The sequence below is a fragment of the Anomaloglossus baeobatrachus genome, chromosome 9, assembly GCF_048569485.1.
Source record: "Anomaloglossus baeobatrachus isolate aAnoBae1 chromosome 9, aAnoBae1.hap1, whole genome shotgun sequence".
Taxonomy (NCBI): domain Eukaryota; kingdom Metazoa; phylum Chordata; class Amphibia; order Anura; family Aromobatidae; genus Anomaloglossus; species Anomaloglossus baeobatrachus.
Genome location: NC_134361.1, coordinates 184,957,604 through 184,980,110, shown reverse-complemented (window position 1 = coordinate 184,980,110; position 22,507 = coordinate 184,957,604). Strand labels below are relative to the sequence as shown.

At 46.1% G+C, this 22,507-nt stretch overlaps 1 protein-coding gene across 4 annotated transcripts in view; it reads left to right on the top strand.

The window, feature by feature from the left end:
• STRBP (spermatid perinuclear RNA binding protein) overlaps positions 1-22,507 on the top strand; it is a 192,335-nt gene that overhangs the window by 169,342 nt on the left and 486 nt on the right. For all 4 annotated transcript variants that reach the window (XM_075324113.1, XM_075324110.1, XM_075324111.1 and 1 more), the window contains exons 14-19: positions 82-240; positions 3,385-3,519; positions 4,796-4,936; positions 11,483-11,606; positions 13,084-13,128; positions 22,503-22,507. The exon at positions 22,503-22,507 is cut by the window's right edge and continues 486 nt beyond it. In XM_075324113.1, coding sequence (XP_075180228.1) covers positions 82-240; positions 3,385-3,519; positions 4,796-4,936; positions 11,483-11,606; positions 13,084-13,128; positions 22,503-22,507 — 609 coding nt within the window. The remainder of the gene's footprint in view (positions 1-81; positions 241-3,384; positions 3,520-4,795; positions 4,937-11,482; positions 11,607-13,083; positions 13,129-22,502) is intronic.

Here is a 22,507-nt window from a genome sequence, read left to right as displayed (position 1 = left end):
AGAGAGAATAACTTTACTCCAGTCCTTTTGCGTTCCTCTTGTTTTAGGCAGTGTTCTTATGATGGCCTTATTCCTTCACAGGTTTTACAGGCCATGGGTTATCCTACCGGTTTTGACACAGATATGGAATGTCTTAGTTCCGATGAAAAATCGGACAGCGAAGGAAAGAATGAGACCGTGTCTTCTAATTCAAGCAGTAACACGGGAAGTTCCAGCACCGACGGCTCCAACACGCTAGAGGTAGGAACCACTCCTGAAGAATAGGGCTGCAGATTACCTGTAGGCCAAACAAGTTACAGAAGTCAAATGTGTGTGGCCAACACTATTGTGCCCGATCTTAGGATAATCGGTCACTGAGGGCTCGACCTGTTCCTTCAGATCCTGTTTGTTAGGGAAACTGTGATTAATCCAGTGAATAGCTAGAAGAAAGGGGCCTCATAACAAATATCAACATGAGCCCTTCATTATGGCGCTAGGTTTTGCCTTCCACGAAACAGGAAGGGCACTGATTAACCCACCATTGCAATAAAGCCAATTCTATCACCACTTACATGCTAACCAAGCAATTCCTCTAAAGTCTAGAGAGTCCTGAGTAAGGTTTTTGTACCCATGAGCACCCACAGGGCTAAACCCCTTTCAGTCCAGGATCTGATAGCCACCACTTAGCCTATATTTATTACTTTGCTCCAGGCAGCGGCGATCACTCGGATTATTCATGCTTGTGAATCGATAATCAAGACATTGTGTCCCTCTGCACCCATAATGTTGCATAATTAGAAAGATTTGCTGTTCAGAAAATGTGGCTAACGGCCCATAAAGCCACCATTACAGTCTCTATAAGGTCTATCAGCCATGGCTCTCATTGTGGTACAATCTAATGCATATTCTAAAAACGTAACAAGCATATTTAACGCTTTATCTCGAGGGTCACAGGGTTATGTAGCACCAGCAACATTTTCATTTGCAGTGATCGTATTATATCTTCAAGGGGATACACTTTGCTAGTTCATTTTTTCTTCCTATACAAATGAAAGGAACATAATTGGCAACCCACAATAGTGAAGTCCTCAAAGCCCATGTTTCTCCACACAAAATATTTCTTATATTTACAAATGATTCAATAAAAGAACCACCTTACCAACTTCAGTTTCGCCAGGAATGGCTTCTTCTGGGCATATCTAACTCACTACCATCCACCCTCCTTATATTCCGTAGATGTTTACTGTCATACTTCTGACAATATATCTCAATGCTTCTATATTTTGTTATATGGTAGTAGCACAAGTTTGTGAGTCGAGGACCGTGCCCTACAAGGAGTGTGGATGGTAATTGTTAGATATACCCTGATGAAGCCATTCCTGGCGAAACTCAGAACTGTCTATCTTATGTGTTTAAGAAGATATCCAGGACATAGATTTTATTGACCTTAGGATAGGTTATCAACATCAGATCAGGGGAGTCTGACACCTGGTATCTCTATCAATCTGCTGTTTGTACAGTGTGTAGTCGCGTTCCTGAATTCTCCAGTCCAGATTACATTCACTTCAGTAGCTCAGCAGGGAATAGTTACTGCTTGGTTTAATTTCCAGCAGTAGGTACTGTATATAGAAGCCTATATGGATTTGGCTTCTGCATATCCGGCAAGCATTCCCACTGATTAGCTATTCCCAGTGCTGGCCGGATGTAATAAATGTAGAGCGCCAACAACTTATAGTGGCTGCAGTGTGGTACTGCACATTCACTCGAACAGGGGCAAATGTGCAGTACTTGGTCGCTGCTACCATGAAGTTGCCAGAGATGATCACATCTGGCCAGAATCGGGAACAGCTGATCAGAAACAGGTACAAAAATGAAGGTTTATAGTAAGGCTGGATGACCTGTCGTTTCAATGATAACCCCCGGCAAACGTTTTCGATTGAGGTTTCCGTAGCGATGAAGCCTAAACTCATCAAGTTGTAAGAGGCAATTATAATTTTTATTTCTATAGCGCCAACATATTCCGCAATAAACTTCATCACTAATTAGCCGGCATTAATCAGATTAACACTGACGCAGCCCATTCTGAATATCATATGGAATAATATAATGCAGACAGATCGCTTTACCGTCTGTACTAATACGAGATGGAAATACTCTGCAAAGGATGAATCAGTATAAATTCTGGAAGTGGGAAACAATACAGTCCGGGAGCACAAGGCCGCGCTGACACATGGACAATACAAGGAAGTTATATGTCACAAACACGGTGCCCCTAAAATAATCAACCAGTTCCAATTGCCGCTACAGGACATGTTCAGGTCATGTTCCCCATCACTTAGTATTGCGTTTAATCAGGACCTGTCTCTTTATTAGTAAACACAGATGACCCCTTAAAATTGTAGAACACTTTCTTAGAACTCAAGTGTTTCCTCTTTATTTCTCCTGATAATATATAGGTGCCCAATAGGGTTTACTGATTTCATAGTATAAGTGCAAGAAAGAACTGACATTTCCAGGAGGAATTACAGAGGAAAGGCCCTTCAGGCTCCGTTTTACTGTTCCATTATACAGCGGAACCTCGTTTTACGAGTAACTTGGTGTGCGAGTATTTCGCTATACGAGCAAAGCTTGCTGTAAATTTGTAACTCAGTTTACAAGCAATCTTTGCTGTACGAGCAAATACCGCACACACTTCCGGTTCCGTACTTTCACCGCGCTCTGACACGTTTTTGCAGTACACACACACACGCACAAACACACACATTATGCTCCCTTTATCTTCCGTTCCATCGCCGGCCTCCTGGTTCTTGTAGTTCGCAGGTACAGGATGTGTATCGGGTAACCATCACGACGACGGAGCAACTTCCGCTGTCAGCCGCTTCTCAAAGGCAGCGCTCTGACCAATCAGAGGCAAGCGGCTTCTGCCTTTGACGTCAGTGCTCTGGCAGCGAAAGCTCTGACATCGGTAGTGATAGTTACCCGATACACATCCTGCACCGGTGAACTACAAGAAGCGGGAGGCCAGCGATGGAACGGAAGGTAAGGTGAGCATAATGTGTGTGCGTGCGTGGAATGGCACAGGATGGGACATTGAACAAATTGTGGAATGAATTGTCTGAGGTTGCGTTATTTCCTATGGGAAATCTTGCTTTGCTAGACAAGTAACTTGGTTAACAAGCACAGTCCCAGAACGGATTGTTCTCGTTAACCAAGGCTCCACTGTATAATGTTCTGAAGCCATTTGCACAATTCTAGTAATTGCATCTTGCACGATAAATTCTCACAATCTGTAATTAATCTGGTGAATAAGTAATGTAATTAAAATGCTTCACACGCGCCTGGATGTCTCCGCGGATCATTAACGATCAGTTTTGCTTTGGTGTAATATGTGATCTGTCCCATCAGGTCCGGACTCAGGGTCCCATTCTCACCGCCAGCGGGAAAAATCCCGTCATGGAGCTGAACGAAAAGAGGAGAGGACTGAAATACGAGTTAATATCGGAGAGCGGGGGCAGCCACGACAAGCGCTTTGTAATGGAGGTGAGTTACAGAGTCTGTGCCATACTGACTTGTCTTCTTGTTTTCCGGCACCTCTGTAATAATTCTATATTTAAAGGAGTTGTCCACTTTTATTTCTTAAATTAATTAGTTGTATTGTTGATTTTTCTTCATTTTTGTGGTCCTGAAGAAGAGGTCTTGTACCTCGAAACGTGTTGACCTATGGAATAAAACAATCAACAATTTTTTTTACCATGCTTTTGGTGACAGCGCAGGATTAACCCCTTCTACTCTCCAGTATTGAAGATATTACTTAAATTAATAGCACCACTTTCGATGAGGAACTGTGTCTGGTATTATAGCTGCAATACCGAAGAAAACCCATGAACAGGAGTGGCGCCACTTGTAGAAAACAATTAATTTTTATTACCCTGACCAATCTCATTTACGTTTAAAGGGAATTGGTCAGCAGGTTTTTCCTACCTCATCTGAGAGCCGCAAGATGTAGGCGAGGAGGTTCTGAATCCAACGGTGTATCACTCAGATTACTGGGTATAGCTGTTCTGATGCAATCAGAATTTTTAGCTTTAGTCATGTAGCAGAGCTGAGAGAGATTCCCTGCCCACACCAGGCTCCCTATAGAGCTTGTATATGACAAGTGTCAATCAGAGGAGATGGCGTACTGGACTGCCGTGCCCGTAATATTGCAGTCCACGCAATGAGAAGTCTTGCTGCTTAAACAAACATAGCAAATAAAACAACAGATCAGACTGTGACAACACAGGCATCCCTGAATTCTATGTGTCAACCCTTGCAGAATACATAGTAAAAACTTGCTGACATATTCCTTTTAAAACATTAAATACTGGGACTGGCAGATTTTTGGTTCATGGCAGAGGACTTATGTTTCGTATTTTACCCCCAGCAGTCATGAGAAGCTGCACACATCTACGTTTAGGATATTTTTATGGAGGGGCCAAACAGTTGATTCAGATCATTCTTTCGGACAAAACTAATACGATTCCAGATTATCAAATAAATGACCCAATAGTCCAGCAGGTTCTCCTATAACAATAGCAGATAGCACACTTTGACTTCATTATTTCAGCTCGGGATCAATGTATATCCCGTATTGATGGTCAATGCAGGGGTGTAGTATCGACGCAGGGCTCTGTATACACCACATCGCCCAAGATGACACACTGATCTGTATCCGTGCTGTTAGTCCAGTTTTTCGGCACATTGGCTGAACTTGATTAGTAAATTTGTGCGGAAACGTTCCGGTCAGAATCTCTCTTACTTGTCCTTTTTATCGCAGGTTGAAGTGGACGCACAGAAGTTCCGAGGCGCCGGTCCAAACAAGAAAGTCGCGAAAGCCAGTGCTGCACTCGCTGCTCTCGAGAAACTGTTCTCTGGGCCAAACGCAGCGAATAACAAGAAGAAAAAGATTATTCCACAGGTGCCTGCTGCATGAGCTGACGACATGACCCCCGATCAGTTATATACAAGCCAAATCAGTGGTCGTTTAGTGGCCCGTTTAAGCCCACCAGAACAATTTATTTTAATACTGCAAACAAAAAAGTGGTTTTTTACTTCCCTGCACAGTATGTGGACAGAATACAGACTGCTGTAAACTATCTACAAGTCATATCTTTATGGTTATATGTAAATTATTAACCCTATAAGTTAATTGGTCTTTATAAGGGAATCTGTGAGCAGGATGTCGAGACAGATCCTGATTGCATTGATTTATCACTTTAATGGGTGCAATAGTTGTGAAACAATGCTGCGCTATGTATATACCCGCCCGCACCACTGATTTGCAGCTTTCTGTATACACTGTGCATAGGCAGAAAGCTGCTAATCTCTGTTGGAGACGTAGTTGGACCAGAAGGCACAAGACCTCATTCCTCTTGTGATCTTCTGCTGATACTACGCTGTGTGAATAAAATCAGTGTCTTGAGTGACACATCTCTGAAATCAGGGTCTCATCCCCTACATCATGAGGCTCACAGGTTACATAGCAAAAACCTGCTGACAGATTCCCTTTAAGGTGATGATCCTGTAAGAAACACGTTTAGCTGCGCTGTTTCCAGTAGCGAGGAAGATACTTTAGTTTCTGGTTTAACTAGCAACTTGATATTGTGTCTAGGTAATTTTACAAAACTGGCTTCTAAACGCCAAAACATTTACTATTCTTAAAGGGGTTGTCCACGATTCAGAAAAAACCTTCTCCATTACTATATTCCCACATGTAAAAAAAAAACAAAACTAAGTGCCTGTACTCTGTTGTTCCAGCGCCGTGTCTCCCGGGGCTCACATGACACAGATATGTCACTTGAGCCCTGCAACCATATCCAGAAGAAGCTAGAACTGCTGTTGCTCTCAGTCTTCCTCCGCATCCATTACCTTCGAAGGAAGTGAGAATGTAGTGGACGCTGAATGACTGCAGGGCTCACGTGTCATAAAGTCACGCGAGCTCCGGGAGAGGTGGCGCTGACATCACTGAAACAGTGGCGGTACTGGAGGTCAATACAGGCTCTTTATATTTGACATATGGGAATTATGTAAGTGAGAAGGGGTTGACCGAGTGGTGGACAAACCCTTTAAGAATAGTAAATGTATTGGTTTTTAGCAGTGAGTTCTTGTGACATTGTTTAGATACAATGTCTAAGGATAGATCCTCAATATCTAAGTGGGGGAAAACCCCTTTACAGGGGTAGTCTATTACTCTGACAACCCTTTCTCAATTACTGTAGTCTCCCATGTAAAATTTAAAAAGCCGGAACTGTTTCAACGGGGTCAGTGCTGTGTCTCCAAGGGCTCGTGTAACATTATTAGGTCTCTTAAGTCCTGCAGCCACCATATTCTCACTTCCTTCTGAGGTAAATGACATCCAGATGAAGACAGAGAGCAGCAGCAGTTCTCACTTTTCCCGGATGTCGGTGTCGTTGCAGGGCTCATGTGACATAAGTGTCATGAGAGCCCCGGGAGGCACGGCGCCGACATTGCTGGAACAGCGCCGGCATAGGGAGAGAGAATATGGTCATTGAGAAAGGGTGGTTTGAGTAGTGGACAACCCCTTTAGAGGGGGTTTTCACCACTTTGATAATGAAAGAGCTAGCCTTCGTACAGGTCCTCAAAATCAGATGGGGTGTGGGCTGGCATCTGGATAATGGCCCTGGGCAATGTACAGAGCCGAAGAGGTCTGCACTGTCCCACTGCTTCCATCTGGCTGCTAGTAACTAATCAGTGGGGCTGCCGGGTGTCGTCCACCACTGATCTGATATTGATGACTTACCTACAGATAGATCATCATTATCACAGTGGTGAAAAACCACTTTGAGCTATATTTCGGGCCCCATGTATCTTGGGGAATGGGCTCCATTGTTCACACTCCAGCATCATTTAGACCTGCATCACTGAGCAGTGTGTCATCATCAAAAGGACACAGATAAGCAAGAAAAACACCTAAATAACAGTAATAACAATTTTCTCAAGTGGGTAATTACACATTTCAATACCAATGTTCTGTGAAAACATAAAGGAGGGGAGGGGGTCGTGTAAAGCCCTGCGCTTCATAGTAATGAAGAGGTCACTAGTGTTATCATTGTGAGTGTGTGGCTGTGGAGTCTCCGGCTCCGTCTTTGATCCCCGGCTGGAGATTTATTGACTTTGCTGTTGAACTATTTGCCTTGGGGAATGTTTTTTGCTGGTTACAGCTACCTGTGTAATCTCCATGTGTCTGCACGGCACATTTCTGCTGAACACATTTGTAGGGAGACTGTGGTTTGTTTTTTTTTTCCCGCAGCTTAACTTAATTGGGGTGATTTTTAAGAATATCTTAATTTGTGTTAGTGTGCCACGTTTTTCCAGCTCCGTGGCGTAACCACAATTTGGGAAATCAGGCATCCAAAGGTCAGGTTCCCCATTGTCTGAGATGGTTAGAGACTGTATTTTATCGTTTCGGCTTTCCTGATTTTCCTATACACAGTGCTTTGCAAAAGTATTCACCCCTTGGCATTTTTTTTTTTTGTGTTTTGATACCTTACAACCAGGTATTTCACTGTGGGTTTTTTTTTTCTTGAGGGTTTGTATTAATTCAAGGAGAGAACATGCCTACAACATTAAACATTTGTTTTTATTGTTAAGCAAACAACTAATAGGACAGATAACTGAAAACTTCAGTGTGCATAACTATTCACCCCCTAAAGCCAGTACTTTGTGGAGCCTCCTTTTGCAACAATTACAGGTGGAAGTTGCTTGGAATAAGTCTCTAGGAGCTTTCCGCTGGGATTTTTGCCCATTTGATTCATGGCAAAACTGCTCCAGCTCCTTCAAGTTAGATGTTTTCTTCTGGTGAGCAGCGATCTTCAGACTGACCACAGATTCTCAATTGGATTAAGGTCTGGGCTTTGACTAGGCCACTCAAATACATTTACATGTTTCCCTTAAACCACTCAAGTGTTACCAGGTGAACCTCCGTCCCAGTCTCAAATCACTGACAAACAGGTTTTGCTCAAGAATATCCCTGTATTTCACACCAGTCTTACCCTCGACTCTGACCATTTTCCCTATCCCTGCTGCCAAAAAAAAAACACATCCTCACAGCATGATGCTGCCACCACCATGTTTCACTGTGTGAATGGTGTTCTTGGGGTGTTGAGCTAACTATTCGTACTCGCTATGGTGTTAGCGAGTACTGTCCGCTTCTTGCACGAAAAGTACAGCTTTCGGGTTAGCGAGTATTTTCCATTGACTTAAATTTCCCCCTTTACTTGTAATGAATATGTGAGTAACAGACAGTACTAACAGCATGGCGAGTACAAATAGTCAACTACTCGCTCAGCACTAGTGATGAGCAGTGTTGGTTTGGCATCAGACATAATGTTTACCTAACTGAGCACAGCATTTTCCTCCATACATTTGGGAAGTTTCCCACATGTCTTTTGGCAAACTCAAAACAAGCCTTATAATTTTTGGCTGTAGCCAAGGGCATTTTCTGGCCACTCTTCCATAAAGGCCAGCTCTATGGAGTGTACGGTTTATTGTGGTTGTATGGACAGATACTCCAGTCTCTGCTTGGGAACTCTGTAGCTCCTATCTTTTGGTCTCTGTGCTGCCCCTCTAATTAATTCTCTCCTTGCCTGGGCTGAGAGTTTTGGTGGGTGGCCCTCTCTGGGCAGGTTTTGTTGCGATACCATATTCTTTCCATTTGATGATAATGGATTTGATGGTGGGATTCTTTTTTTTTTTTTCTTTTAGAACCCATCCCTGACTTGTACTTCTCAACACTGTCTCTGACTTGTTTGGAGATCTCCTTGGTCTTCATGGTGGTGTTTGGAGATCTCCTTGGTCTTCATGGTGGTGTTTGGAGATCTCCTTGGTCTTCATGGTGGTGTTTGGAGATCTCCTTGGTCTGGTCTTCATGGTGGTGTTTGGAGATCTCCTTGGTCTGGTCTTCATGGTGGTGTTTGGAGATCTCCTTGGTCTGGTCTTCATGGTGGTGTTTGGAGATCTCCTTGGTCTGGTCTTCATGGTGGTGTTTGGAGATCTCCTTGGTCTTCATGGTTGTGTTTGGAGATCTCCTTGGTCTTCATGGTGGTGTTTGGAGATCTCCTTAGTCTTCATGGTGGTGTTTGGAGATCTCCTTGGTCTTCATGGTGGTGTTTGGAGATCTCCTTGGTCTTCATGGTGGTGTTTGGAGATCTTCTTGGTCTTCATGGTGGTGTTTGGTTAGTGGTGCCTCTTGCTGTGGTGTAGCCTTTCAGAAAAGGTGTGTATATACTGACAGACCACGGGACACTTAGATTGCATACAGGTGAATTATGAAATTAGTTGCTTGAACCAGAAATTTTTAGGATCTTCATAGCAAAAGGGGTAAACACATATGCACATATACTTTTTATTTATTTTATCCCTTAAATTTAATTTTTGCCTATATTTTTCATACTTCTCTTCCCCAACTTAGACTATTTAGTGCTGATCCATCACACACAAATCGGATTACAAAAATAATTTAACACAGGTTATAATGTAACAAAATGGGTAAAAAGCCAAGGGGATGAACACTTTCTCAAGGCACTGTACAATAAAGACAACAGTGCTGGCGCTACTGCCATTAATCGCCAGTTGACTGGTCCCATGACGCCGAGTCTAATTACTCATAGTACAGCTCCAACAGTAACATTTATCACTTGTGAGACCTGTATTATCATGTAATTGGGCTGGCGATGACAACTCATGTTATGGGGGAAATAAGAAGTAAAATAAAATAAAGTAAGGTAAAAATCAAAGTATATTTTTGTTAGGAAAAGTGAAACAAAAAATGTACAATATGGAAAGAAAAAAATAATCATAAACTGTGACCTGCCGCCCCTACAGCAACAATAACTAGGGCATGTCCTATTATCTAACTATAGCAAAATGCCGGAAAAAAATAGTTTTAGGATTAATAGTTGGTTAAAAATGGGAAAATAATTTCCTATTTGGACACAAATCACATTACTTTTTTTTTTTTTTTTTAAAAAACCCCAGCCTATAGGTTGCGTTTAGTATTACAGCTCCTCTCTGTGAAAGTTAGTGTTTCAGAACTGCAAGCACAACCAGTGATTATAGACGAGTGGTGTTTTTCTGGAAAAATTCAGCAATGTTGTTAATCCTGATTGACTCCTTTAAATAAGCACATCCATTAAAGTTTTTATCCTCTTAATTTATTGCAGTCATCATATTATATTGCACTGTGTTCTCAAAATGGCTCATTTTGCCTTTTTACCCAATTAATTCTTCTCTTTTCCATTAGGTTTATGACATCATCTGAAACAGTCTAGCTGAACCCTTCTAAGCTCTATGAAGAAACAGGAAGTCTCTTTCCCTGCATGAGTCATCACTGGAAACATCCCTGGCAGGGGAAGGAGCAGAGCTGCTGGGTCAGGAGTTGGAAGAAGGGAATGATTCATGTAGGGCAGTGTTTCTCAACTCCAGTCCTCAAGACCTACCAACAGATCATGTTTTCAGGTTTTCCTCAATCAGGCTTTTTGGATTTCATTCATGTTGCACAGGTGATGGAATTATTTCCTGTCTAATATTGAGGAAAACCTCAAAACTTGATCTGTTGGTGGCTCTTGAGGACTGGAGTTGAGAAACTCTGATGTAGGGAAAAGATACTTCCGTTTTTTATATAGAGCAGAGAAAAGAGAAGAATTTACTGGGTTGAAAGGCAAAATGAGCCATTCTAATATGATTACTATAGATGAAGAGGATAAAATCTTTTATGGAAGTGCTTTTTTTTTAAGGCCCCTGATTCTTACAAGGTAGAAGGTTTTAATGCCTAATGTAGAAGTGATCACTACAGCATCTATACTATTTTATGCCCCAAATTGTCACCCCTAGTGCCTACAGATACTGACCAGATGGATAAACTGTAACCAACAACTTAAACCCTTCTACTAAAATAGAAATGTCTTCGTCTGCAGGATCGCTATAAAGAAGCACAGTAAAGAGCCCGACCATACGGGTTTGTGGTGTGTAAATGAGGCCGAAACAGGCCGCTCCTCCCCTGATATTACACAGGGGCTTTTATACAGCACAGATACATTGCATTAATTATGTAGTTAACGGTTCATTTTCATTATAAAGACAGAGCGGAGATTAATTCAGCCACTTTATCTTTCCCAGCACTCTCCGCTTCCATTTGGATGTAGATGGTAATGTGTTGCTGGTGTAGGACTTGTTCCCAGACTGAACAGGAAGCAGCAGAGCAAAGCAAAACCGGCGATCTCCCAGTGCAGCTGTTAAGGAGACCGGTCGGAAATGTGGGTTATTTCTGCATTAGTCTAGGAAGCGAGATACTGTACATACATCTGTTTTCTGTGCATTGCACCAGGAGTGATAGATGGACTTCCAAGTATGTAAAATGATTTCACAGATCGGGCCTCCTTGGTGAGCCGCAGCGCGCTGCTCCTCCTGTGATTTACAAGCTCATTTTCTTTCCATCTTTCCTCAGACAAAGGGAGTGGTCAGCACAGCGGTGTCCGCGGCCGTACAGGCAGCTCGAGGACGTGGACGGGTGGCACTGACACGGGGAGCGTTTGTGGGGGCTGCAGCTGCTCCTGGTTACATTACCCCAGGTATACACAGCAGGGCCATTCTCTTGTGTGTATCCTGCAGCCCTTCTGTTTAAAAGTGATTGTGTCCAAAAATCTTGATCCCGTGTCTTTAATCGGCCATACCCTTTTGGACAGAAGCAATTAATTATTGAACGTGTAGAAGAACAGCCTGACAAGTCCGCGATGTCTGTTGTCTGAAAGCAAGGATGGGGCATGTTGGATTTTAATATGCCTAATCATCTCTCCTTCTGTCAGGAACCTCTGGCAACACTTATACCTCACTCCACATGGACCAAAATTATGCACACAATTTTACCCTTTATATATTCATTTAATATTACTTAAAAGGTTGAGTTATATTATTGGTACCAGAGTTACAGCTTGTATTATAGTCCAAAGCTGAAATCCTAGTTCTGCTAGTATTTATTTACAGCATTGGTCTATGACAGCGGTGGGCAATTCATTTTTCCGAGGGGCTGTGACTTGTAGAGGCCGAAACAATAGGCTGAAATTAATCTTACTCAATATTAATAACATATAAGGGGAATTTGTCACCAGGTTTTTGCTTCCCCATCTGAGAGACAAATAATGTAGGGGCAGAGACCCTGATTCAAGCGATATGTCACTTACTGAGCTGTTTGCTGTCATTTTGCTAAAATCAGTGTTTTCTCTGCTACAGATCTAGCAGTTATACAGAGCTCATAAATATGCTGGACTACCTGCAGCACGCCAAGTAGTCCTGTAATGATAAAATCACTGTTTAATCAGCAGGAGATTATCAAAACTACAGTAAGCAGCCCAGTAAGTGACATCTCTGCCCCTACATTATGCTGCTCTAAGATTCGGTGGCAAAAACCTTATGACATATTCCCTTTAATATAGAGCAGAATTAAGTATGCTGACATCCCTCTATATACAGTGTGAGGCTCCACATAGGACCCTAGATACAGTATGAGCCCTCACACAGCCTTCCATATATAGCATGAGCCCTCACACAGCCTTCCATATATAGCATGAGCCCCCACATAGCCCTCCAGAATATGCTATGAGCCCCCACATAGCTCCCTGGATACAGTGTGAGCCCCCACATAGCTCCCTGGATACAGTGTGAGCCCCCACATAGCTCCCTGGATACAGTGTGAGCCCCCACCTAGCTCCCTGGATACAGTGTGAGCCCCCACATAGTTTTCTGTATACAGAGACACACAGCTCAAATAAAAAAAAACCACATACTTTGCTCCTATTCCCCTGCAACATCATTACTGCGGCGTGACACACACATCGCACCACTCCCGCTACTCAAAAGAAGATACAAGAACACCAGAAATCGGAAGATTTGCAGGCCTCCTGCCCAGCGCTCACTGATTACTGACCCGGCCCGCAGACCTGCAAATCGATTTTCCCATCTCTAGTCCCCACTAATGTGATCTGACACATCTTAAAGTGTAAAAACCTCTATTACCAGTGTAGATTATTCAGAATTATTCTGTCTTTTTAGGTTACGCAGCCCCGTATGGATACAGCGCTGCTGCACCTGCTTATGGTATGTATACACTATGGATATACACCTAGATCTGTATGTGCCATTCTCACAGCCATCACTCCATAGCATAAGCCAACGATGAGAACCTCAATTTATGGGCACAATCTACTTGTCCAGTTGGTGCTAATCGATTCGTATGATCTGTGGACGGGAGCCCTGAAGACCACCTCTAACCTCATGACATCCGTGGCTCTTTGTTTGATTAGCCGGCCTGGTATCACATCTACATGATGCCGCCACAAGTCACAACAGGCCGGCTAATCAGAAGAAGAGCCACGGATGCCATTAGGTAAGAAGTGGTCGAGCAGCCACAGAATACTGACGAGGCCGATACACCGAGTTCTGCAAATCCATTTGCACCTTCTCTAGCATATTAATGAAATGTTCATTTCTTTTTCGCTCCTAATTGGGAGACCCAGACAGTGGGTGTATAGCTACTGCCTCTGGAGGCCGCACAAAGAACTACACTTAAAAGTGTAAGGCCCCTCCCCTTCTGGCTATACACCCTCCCGTAGGAGTACGGATTCCTCAGTTTTAGCTTTGTGCGAAGGAGGTCAGACACGCACGCATAGCTCCATTGTTTTTAGTCAGCAGCAGCTGCTGACTATGTCGGATGGAAGAAAAGAGGGCCCATACAGGGCTCCCAGCATGCTCCCTTCTCACCCCACTGTATGTCGGAGGTGTTTGTAAGGTTGAGGTACCCATTGCGGGTACGGTGGCTGGCGCCCACATGCTGATTCCTTCCCCATCCCTTTTTACAGGGCTCTGGGTGAAGTGGGATTTACTGGTCTCCAGGCACTGAGACCGTGCTCCATCTACAGCCCCTGGAGAAGATGCTGGATGGAGCGGAGTACATCAGGGACATGGCCCTGCTTCCTCAAGGTACTCTGTGTCCCCGTGCATTTGGCGCTCACACCGCAGCATGCTGGGTGTTGTAGTGCGCCGGGGACATCAGCGCTGCGGCGCTTGTGCCATGGCCTCATTCAGCTCGCTGAAGCAGGCACACTTTTGGGGAACGGTCGCGCCGGCCGCTGGGACTGCGGCGCGGCTGGTACTTGTAGTGCGCCGGGGACTTCAGCGCGGGCCGCGCTTTTACGGCGGCCGCGCTGATAACTCGAGTCCCCGGCTTTTGCGGCCTAGTTCCGTTCGTTCCCGCCCCCAGACCTGCCAGTCAGGAGAGGGGCGGGACGCTGGTCAGTGCATCAGCGCTGAGGGCTGGAGTCGTTTTTACATACTCCAGCCCTCACAATAGGCACAGAGGGGACACTGTTTCCCGCACTTTTGTTTGGGAACTCCCACGGGCCGCCCCTCTCCACAGACGCCGGCAGCCATTCCTGCTGACACGCTGAACTACAGAGGGGAGCCGGGGAGACCCAGACAAGGAATTCTGCGCCTCTTACCCGCTATTCAGCGGGCGGTAAGCAGCCCTCTGGGCTCACCCCCTCTTGTGCCAGTATTAATCTTAGTATTTTGTTCCTGCAAATACTTTGTACTGCATAGCGCTGGTCGCCCTTTGGCTATAGACTCTCTCACATTGCAGAGAGCCAACAGCATGTCGTCCACAAAACGCAAGGGTGCCAAGGCACAGACATTATATGCTTCCTGTACCGCATGTGGGACTTTTCTACCGGCAGGCTCCACTGACCCCCATTGTGTGCAGTGCTCGGCCCCTGCGGCACTTGCACAGTCGGGACCTCTGCTGGACGTGACCCAGGGTGTACCACCTGTGAATGCTGTCCAGGTGACAGGAACTGAGTTTACGGCTTTTGCTGACAGAATGTCTCTCACTATGTCACAAATTCTTGACACATTGCGAGCTAGGCCTGTACTTCAGGCCACGGACACTGTGCAATCATTGCCCCCTGGTCCCCCTCAGCTGAATTACTTCCAAGCTCCGGGACGGGCACATACACCTCAGGGTGAAGACTCTGACTCGGACGATGGCCCCAGGCAACCTAAGCGGGCTCGCTATGAGGGACCTTCACATTCATCTCAATGGTCAGGATCCCAGCGAGATGAATCTATGGGTGATGAGGCGGACGTAACTGATCAGGATTCTGATCCTGGGACCGCTCTCAATCTAGATACACCAGATGGTGACGCCATAGTTAATGATCTTATAGCGTCCATCAATAAGATGTTAAATATTTCCCCACCAGCTCCTCTTGTAGAGGAGTCAGCTTCGCAGCACGAGAGAATCCATTTCAGATATCCTAAGCGTACATTAAGCACTTTTCTGGACCACGCTGACTTTAGAGACGCAATCCAGAAACCCCACGCTTATCCGGAAAGGCGTTTTTCTAAACGGCTTAAAGATACACGCTATCCTTTTCCCCCTGAGGTGGTCAAGGGTTGGACCCAGTGTCCAAAAGTGGATCCTCCAATTTCCAGGCTTGCAGCTAGATCCTTGGTTGCAGTTGAAGATGGAGCGGCACTTAAAGATGCCACTGACAGGCAGATGGAGCTCTGGCTGAAATCCATCTATGAAGCTATTGGAGCGTCGTTAGCGCCATCTTTTGCTGCCGTATGGGCACTCCAAGCTATCTCAGCCGGGCTTGTGCAAGTCGACTCAGTCACACGTGCATTTGCCCCGCAGGTAGCACCATTGACCTCGCAAATGGCGGCATTCGCGTCGTACGCGATTAATGCTGTTCTTGACGCTACAAGCCGCACGGCAGTGGCGTCAGCCAACTCCGTTGTTTTGCGTAGGGCCCTGTGGTTGAGACACTGGAAGGCAGATTCTCATTCCAAGAAGTGCTTAACCAATTTGCCTTTTTCTCGTGACCGATTGTTTGGAGAGCGTTTGGATGAAATCATCAAACACTCCAAGGGTAAGGACTCATCCTTACCGCAACACAGACAAAACAAACCCCAACAGAGGAGGGGTCAGTCTGGTTATCGGTCCTTTCGAGGACCGGGCAGGTCCCAATTCTCCTCGTCAAAAAAGACTCAAAAAGATCAGAGACGCTCAGATTCTTGGAGGTCTCAGTCACGCCCAAAAAAGACAGCCGGAGGAACCGTTGCCAAGACGGCGTCCTCATGACTTGCAGTCTCCGATTCCCACACCCTCGGTCGGTGGGAGGCTTTCCCACTTTGGCGACATTTGGCTGTCACGCGTCAAAGACCGTTGGGTGAGGGATATTCTGTCTCACGGGTACAGGATAGAGTTCAGTTCTCGTCCGCCAACTCGTTTCTTCAGAACTTCTCCACCACCAGACCGAACCGATGCTCTGTTGCAGGCGGTGGCCGCTCTAAAGGCGGAAGGAGTGGTGACCTCCGTCCCTCTTCAGGAACAAGGTCACGGTTTTTACTCCAATCTGTTTGTGGTCCCAAAAAAGGACGGATCGTATCGACCCGTCCTGGATCTAAAGTTGCTCAACAGACACGTAAAAGTCAGGAGGTTCCGGATGGAATCCCTACGCTCCGTCATAGCCTCAATGTCTCAAGGAGATTTTCTAGCATCAATAGATATCAAAGATGCGTATCTCCACGTGCCGATTGCGCCAGAGCATCAGCGTTTCCTACGCTTCGTCATACACGACGAACACCTGCAGTTCGTAGCGTTACCTTTCGGTCTGGCAACAGCCCCCCGGGTCTTCACCAAGGTCATGGCAGCAGTAGTAGCTGTTCTGCACTCGCAAGGTCACTCGGTCATCCCGTATCTAGACGACCTGCTTATAAAGGCACCCTCTCAAGAGGCATGCCACCACAGTCTGAAGGTGGCACTAGACACTCTCCAGAGTTTCGGGTGGATTATCAACTTTCCAAAGTCTCATCTAACCCCGACCCAATCTCTGACTTATCTTGGCATGGAGTTTCATACTCTCTCAGCGATAGTGAAGCTTCCACTGGACAAGCAGTGTTCGCTACGGACAGGAGTGCAATCTCTCCTTCAGAGTCAGTCGCACTCACTAAGGCGCCTCATGCATTTCCTAGGAAAGATGGTAGCAGCGATGGAAGCGGTCCCGTTCGCGCAGTTTCATCTGCGCCCTCTACAATGGGACATTCTACGCCAATGGGATGGGAAATCGACGTCCCTCGACAGGACTGTCTCCCTCTCTCAGACTGCCAAGGACTCTCTGCGTTGGTGGCTTCTCCCCACCTCATTGTCACAGGGAAAGTCGTTCCTACCCCCATCCTGGGCAGTGGTCACGACGGATGCGAGCCTATCAGGGTGGGGAGCGGTGTTTCTCCACCACAGGGCTCAGGGGACGTGGACTCAGGAAGAGTCCACCCTGCAGATCAATGTTCTGGAAATCAGAGCAGTCTATCTTGCTCTGCGAGCCTTCCAACAATGGCTGGAAGGCAAGCAGATTCGGATTCAGTCGGACAATTCCACGGCGGTGGCGTACATCAACCACCAAGGGGGAACACGCAGTCGCCAAGCCTTTCAAGAAGTCCGGCGGATTTTGACGTGGGTGGAAAGCAAAGCGTCCACCATATCCGCAGTTCACATTCCAGGCGTGGAAAACTGGGAAGCAGACTTTCTCAGTCGCCAGGGCATGGACGCAGGAGAATGGTCCCTTCACCCGGACGTGTTTCAGCAGATCTGTTGCCGCTGGGGGACGCCGGACGTCGATCTGATGGCGTCACGGCACAATAACAAGGTCCCAGTTTTCATGGCACGGTCTCACGATCACCGAGCGCTGGCGGCAGACGCCTTGGTTCAGGATTGGTCGCAATTCCGACTACCCTATGTGTTCCCACCTCTAGCATTGTTACCCAGAGTTCTCAGGAAAATCAGGTCCGACTGCCATCGAGCCATTCTCGTCGCTCCAGACTGGCCAAGAAGGTCGTGGTACCCGGATCTGTGGCATCTCACGGTAGGCCAACCGTGGGCACTACCAGACCGTCCAGATTTACTGTCTCAAGGGCCGTTTTTCCATCTGAATTCTGCGGCCCTGAACCTGACTGTGTGGCCATTGAGTCCTGGATCCTAGCGGCCTCAGGTTTATCTCATGAAGTTGTTGCCACAATGAGACAGGCTAGGAAACCATCCTCAGCTAAGATCTATCACAGGACGTGGAAGATATTCTTAGCTTGGTGCTTGGCTCAGGGAGTTTCTCCCTGGCCATTTGCATTGCCAATTTTTCTTTCCTTCCTGCAGTCTGGGTTGGAAAAAGGTTTGTCGCTTAGCTCTCTTAAGGGTCAAGTCTCCGCGCTATCCGTATTCTTTCAGAAGCGCTTGGCACGGCTTTCTAAAGTACGCACGTTTCTCCAAGGAGTTTGTCATATCGTTCCTCCTTACAGACGGCCATTGGAACCCTGGGATCTAAACAAGGTTCTCATTGCTCTCCAGAAGCCGCCTTTCGAGCCTTTGAAAGAGGTTTCCCTTTCTCGGCTTTCACAAAACTAGGGCATTGCGGCATCAGGCTACGGCTCAGCAGGTGTGCCAGGCGGCTACCTGGTCGAGTCTGCACACGTTTACCAAACTATCAAGTGCATACCTACGCTTCGGCAGATGCCAGCCTAGGTAGACAGGTCCTTCAGGCGGCGGTGGCCCACCTGTAGGAAAGGGCTGTCTGACAGCCCGTTCATGTGGTATCTTTTTACCCACCCAGGGACTGCTTTTGGACGTCCCACTGTCTGGGTCTCCCAATTAGGAGCGAAAAAGAAGAAGGGAATTTTGTTTACTTACCGTAAATTCCTTTTCTTCTAGCTCCAATTGGGAGACCCAGCACCCGCCCTATTTGTTCTTAGGGTTTCGTTTTTCGGGTGCACATGTTGTTCATGTTGTTTCTTAAGTTCTCCGATCTTGTTATCGGATTGAATTTGTTTTTGAAACTGTTATTGGCTTTCCTCCTTCTTGCTTTGGTACTAAAACTGAGGAATCCGTACTCCTACGGGAGGGTGTATAGCCAGAAGGGGAGGGGCCTTACACTTTTAAGTGTAGTTCTTTGTGCGGCCTCCAGAGGCAGTAGCTATACACCCACTGTTTGGGTCTCCCAATTGGAGCTAGAAGAAAAGGAATTTACGGTAAGTAACAAAATTCCCTTCTTTTTGGTCCCTGATGTGAGGACTCAGCTTCTTCCTTGCCAGCTCTCCACAGTAGTTTTGTGCTGATTTCCATAAGTTACCTATGGGATAAATGAACCACATAACTACTGTCTGGGTAAGGCACAGAATTTGCCGAAGAATGCACATCATCCAAAAAAAAGGGCAAACCCTTCTGTACCACAGCCCCGTGACACAGAACTAATGCCTACAGCCTTCCTGGTCCTCACATCAGGATGCAGATTATCACTAAACCTTATGTGTAGAGCATACTAATAGAGCCAACTTTATTATCAAGAACAGATCATTATTAGTGATGAGCGGGCACTACCATGCTCGGGTACTCGAAACCAGCAGGTCAGACGCAACTTGTGTATTGAGTATAGTAGAAGTCAATGAGGAACTCAAGAATTTTTCTAGGAATTTAAAAAAAAAAAAAAAAATGCTCGAGTTTCCTGTTGACTTCCATTATACTCTGTAAACTACTTGCGCTCATTCAAGTGTTCAACAGCTCGTTTATGAGCACCCGAGCATGGCAGTGCCCGCTCATCACTAGTTACGAGTACCGAGCATGGTAGTGCCCGCTCATCACTAGTTACGAGTACTGAGCACCCGAGCATGGTAGTGCCCGCTCATCACTAGATACGAGTACAGAGCACCCGAACATGGTAGTGCCCGCTCATCACTAGTTACAAGTACAGAGTGCCCGCTCATCACTAGTTACGAGTACTGAGCACCCGAGCATAGTAGTGCCCGCTCATCACTAGTTACAAGTACAGAGCACCCGAGCATGGTAGTGCCCGCTCATCACTAGTTACGAGTACTGAGCACCTGAGCATGGTAGTGCCCGCTCATCACTAGTTACGAGTACTGAGCACCCAAGCATGGTAGTGCCCGCTCATCACTAGTTACGAGTACTGAGCACCCGAGCATGGTAGTGCCCGCTCATCACTAGTTACAAGTACCGAGCACCTGAGCATGGTAGTGCCCGCTCATCACTAGTTACAAGTACTGAGCACCCGAGCATGGTAGTGCCCGCTCATCACTAGTTACAAGTACAGAGTGCCCGCTCATCACTAGTTACAAGTACAGAGCACCCGAGCATGGTAGTGCCCGCTCATCACTAGTTACAAGTACAGAGCACCCGAGCATGGTAGTGCCCGCTCTTCACTAGTTACAAGTACAGAGTGCCCGCTCATCACTAGTTACAAGTACAGAGTGCCCACTCATCACTAGTTACAAGTACAGAGTGCCCGCTCATCACTAGTTACAAGTACAGAGTGCCCGAGCATGGTAGTGCCCGCTCATCACTAGTTACAAGTACAGAGTGCCCGCTCATCACTAGTTACGAGTACTGAGCACCCGAGCATGGTAGTGCCCGCTCATCACTAGTTACAAGTACTGAGTGCCCGCTCATCACTAGTTACGAGTACTGAGCACCCGAGCATGGTAGTGCCCGCTCATCACTAGTTACGAGCACTGAGCACCCGAGCATGGTAGTGCCCGCTCATCACTAGTTACGAGTACTGAGCACCCGCTCATCACTAGTTACAAGTACCGAGCACCTGAGCATGGTAGTGCCCGCTCATCACTAGTTACAAGTACAGAGCACCCGAGCATGGTAGTGCCCGCTCATCACTAGTTACAAGTACAGAGTGCCCGCTCATCACTAGTTACAAGTACAGAGTGCCCGCTCATCACTAGTTACAAGTACAGAGCACCCGAGCATGGTAGTGCCCGCTCATCACTAGTTACAAGTACAGAGCACCCGAGCATGGTAGTGCCCGCTCATCACTAGTTACGAGTACTGAGCACCCGAGCATGATAGTGCCCGCTCATCACTAGTTACGAGTACTGAGCACCTGAGCATGATAGTGCCCGCTCATCACTAGTTACGAGTACTGAGCACCCGAGCATGGTAGTGCCCGCTCATCACTAGTTACGAGTACTGAGCACCTGAGCATGGTAGTGCCCGCTCATCACTAGTTACGAGTACTGAGCACCCGAGCATGGTAGTGCTCGCTCATCACTAGTTACGAGTACTGAGCACCCGAGCATGGTAGTGCCCGCTCATCACTAGTTACGAGTACTGAGCACCCGGGCATGGTAGTGCCCGCTCATCACTAGTTACGAGTACTGAGCACCCGGGCATGGTAGTTACAAGTACAGAGTGCCCGCTCATCACTAGTTACAAGTACAGAGTGCCCACTCATCACTAGTTACAAGTACAGAGCACCCGAGCATGGTAGTGCCCGCTTATCACAAATAATTAACAGCACTGTATATAATATACTGAAAAATAGGTGTTTTATTTCTGCACAGAAGTACTAGAAATTCTGCTGTTTGTGTAGACCGTTTCTAGGCATAACTCCGTGCTGTGCCCTCGCTTTTCAGTGCCGGCATCTCCGGTTAACACTCCACTTTCTATATTTGTGTTGCAAAAACAGTTGTTTTTGCCGTAGAGCGGTGGCGCCAGTACACACCGCAGGGAGACTGCACCTGCTGCTTCTCCATTATTCCCACACACAATAGACGAGAACAATAACCACACAAAGAAGAATGACTTTTCTTATGAGGCTGCGGGTTAGATGTACACAGTGCAGAGCTTTATATGCTCTCTGGTCAGTATTGTGCAGTAATTGTCATTTTCTGGAATATCATCATAGGGACTGGACATTGGGGCCTAAAGTATATTTTATCCAAGGTCGTACATAAAGGCAGTGGAATATCAAAAATTAATGAATACATTTTCCACTTAAAGGGAATGTTTAACTACAAAAAAAATGACCTACTGTATAAATTGAATGTTAAATGTATTTTTTAAATAACTAAAATGGAGATATATATAGATAGATAGATCTATCTCAAACTGTATATCAAAAATGAGAAGTCTTGCAATTTTCACACAGACCATGGGGGCTATTTTAGGGCTATAAGGCTACTTTAGACTCCTGTTTCAAGAAACTTACATGTACATTAGTAGCTGTAGACTGACTGATCCTATCTTTTATATTGATGCATCTAATGAGCGTGTGCAAAAGCCCTTTGCACACGCACATTAGATGTGTCCCTCTTTCATTGGAAAGTGAGGGAGATCCCCGGTGAATTCCTCCATGGACGACTGATCATCACCATTAATGGTAACTTCAAGAAACTTACATGTACATTTGCAACAGTAGACTTACTCTGATCCTATCATTTATATGGCCTTTGCACACGAATATTAGATGCATCCCCCTTACATTGTAAAGTGAGGGGGACTCTCAGCCAGTCCATGCACGGGCGTCTGAATGATCATTACCATTAATCAGGCACTTTGTAAGTTTTGGCTGTGAATGAGATGAGGCTGGTGTACTTACTGTGCTATTCTCTCTCTCCAGGTATC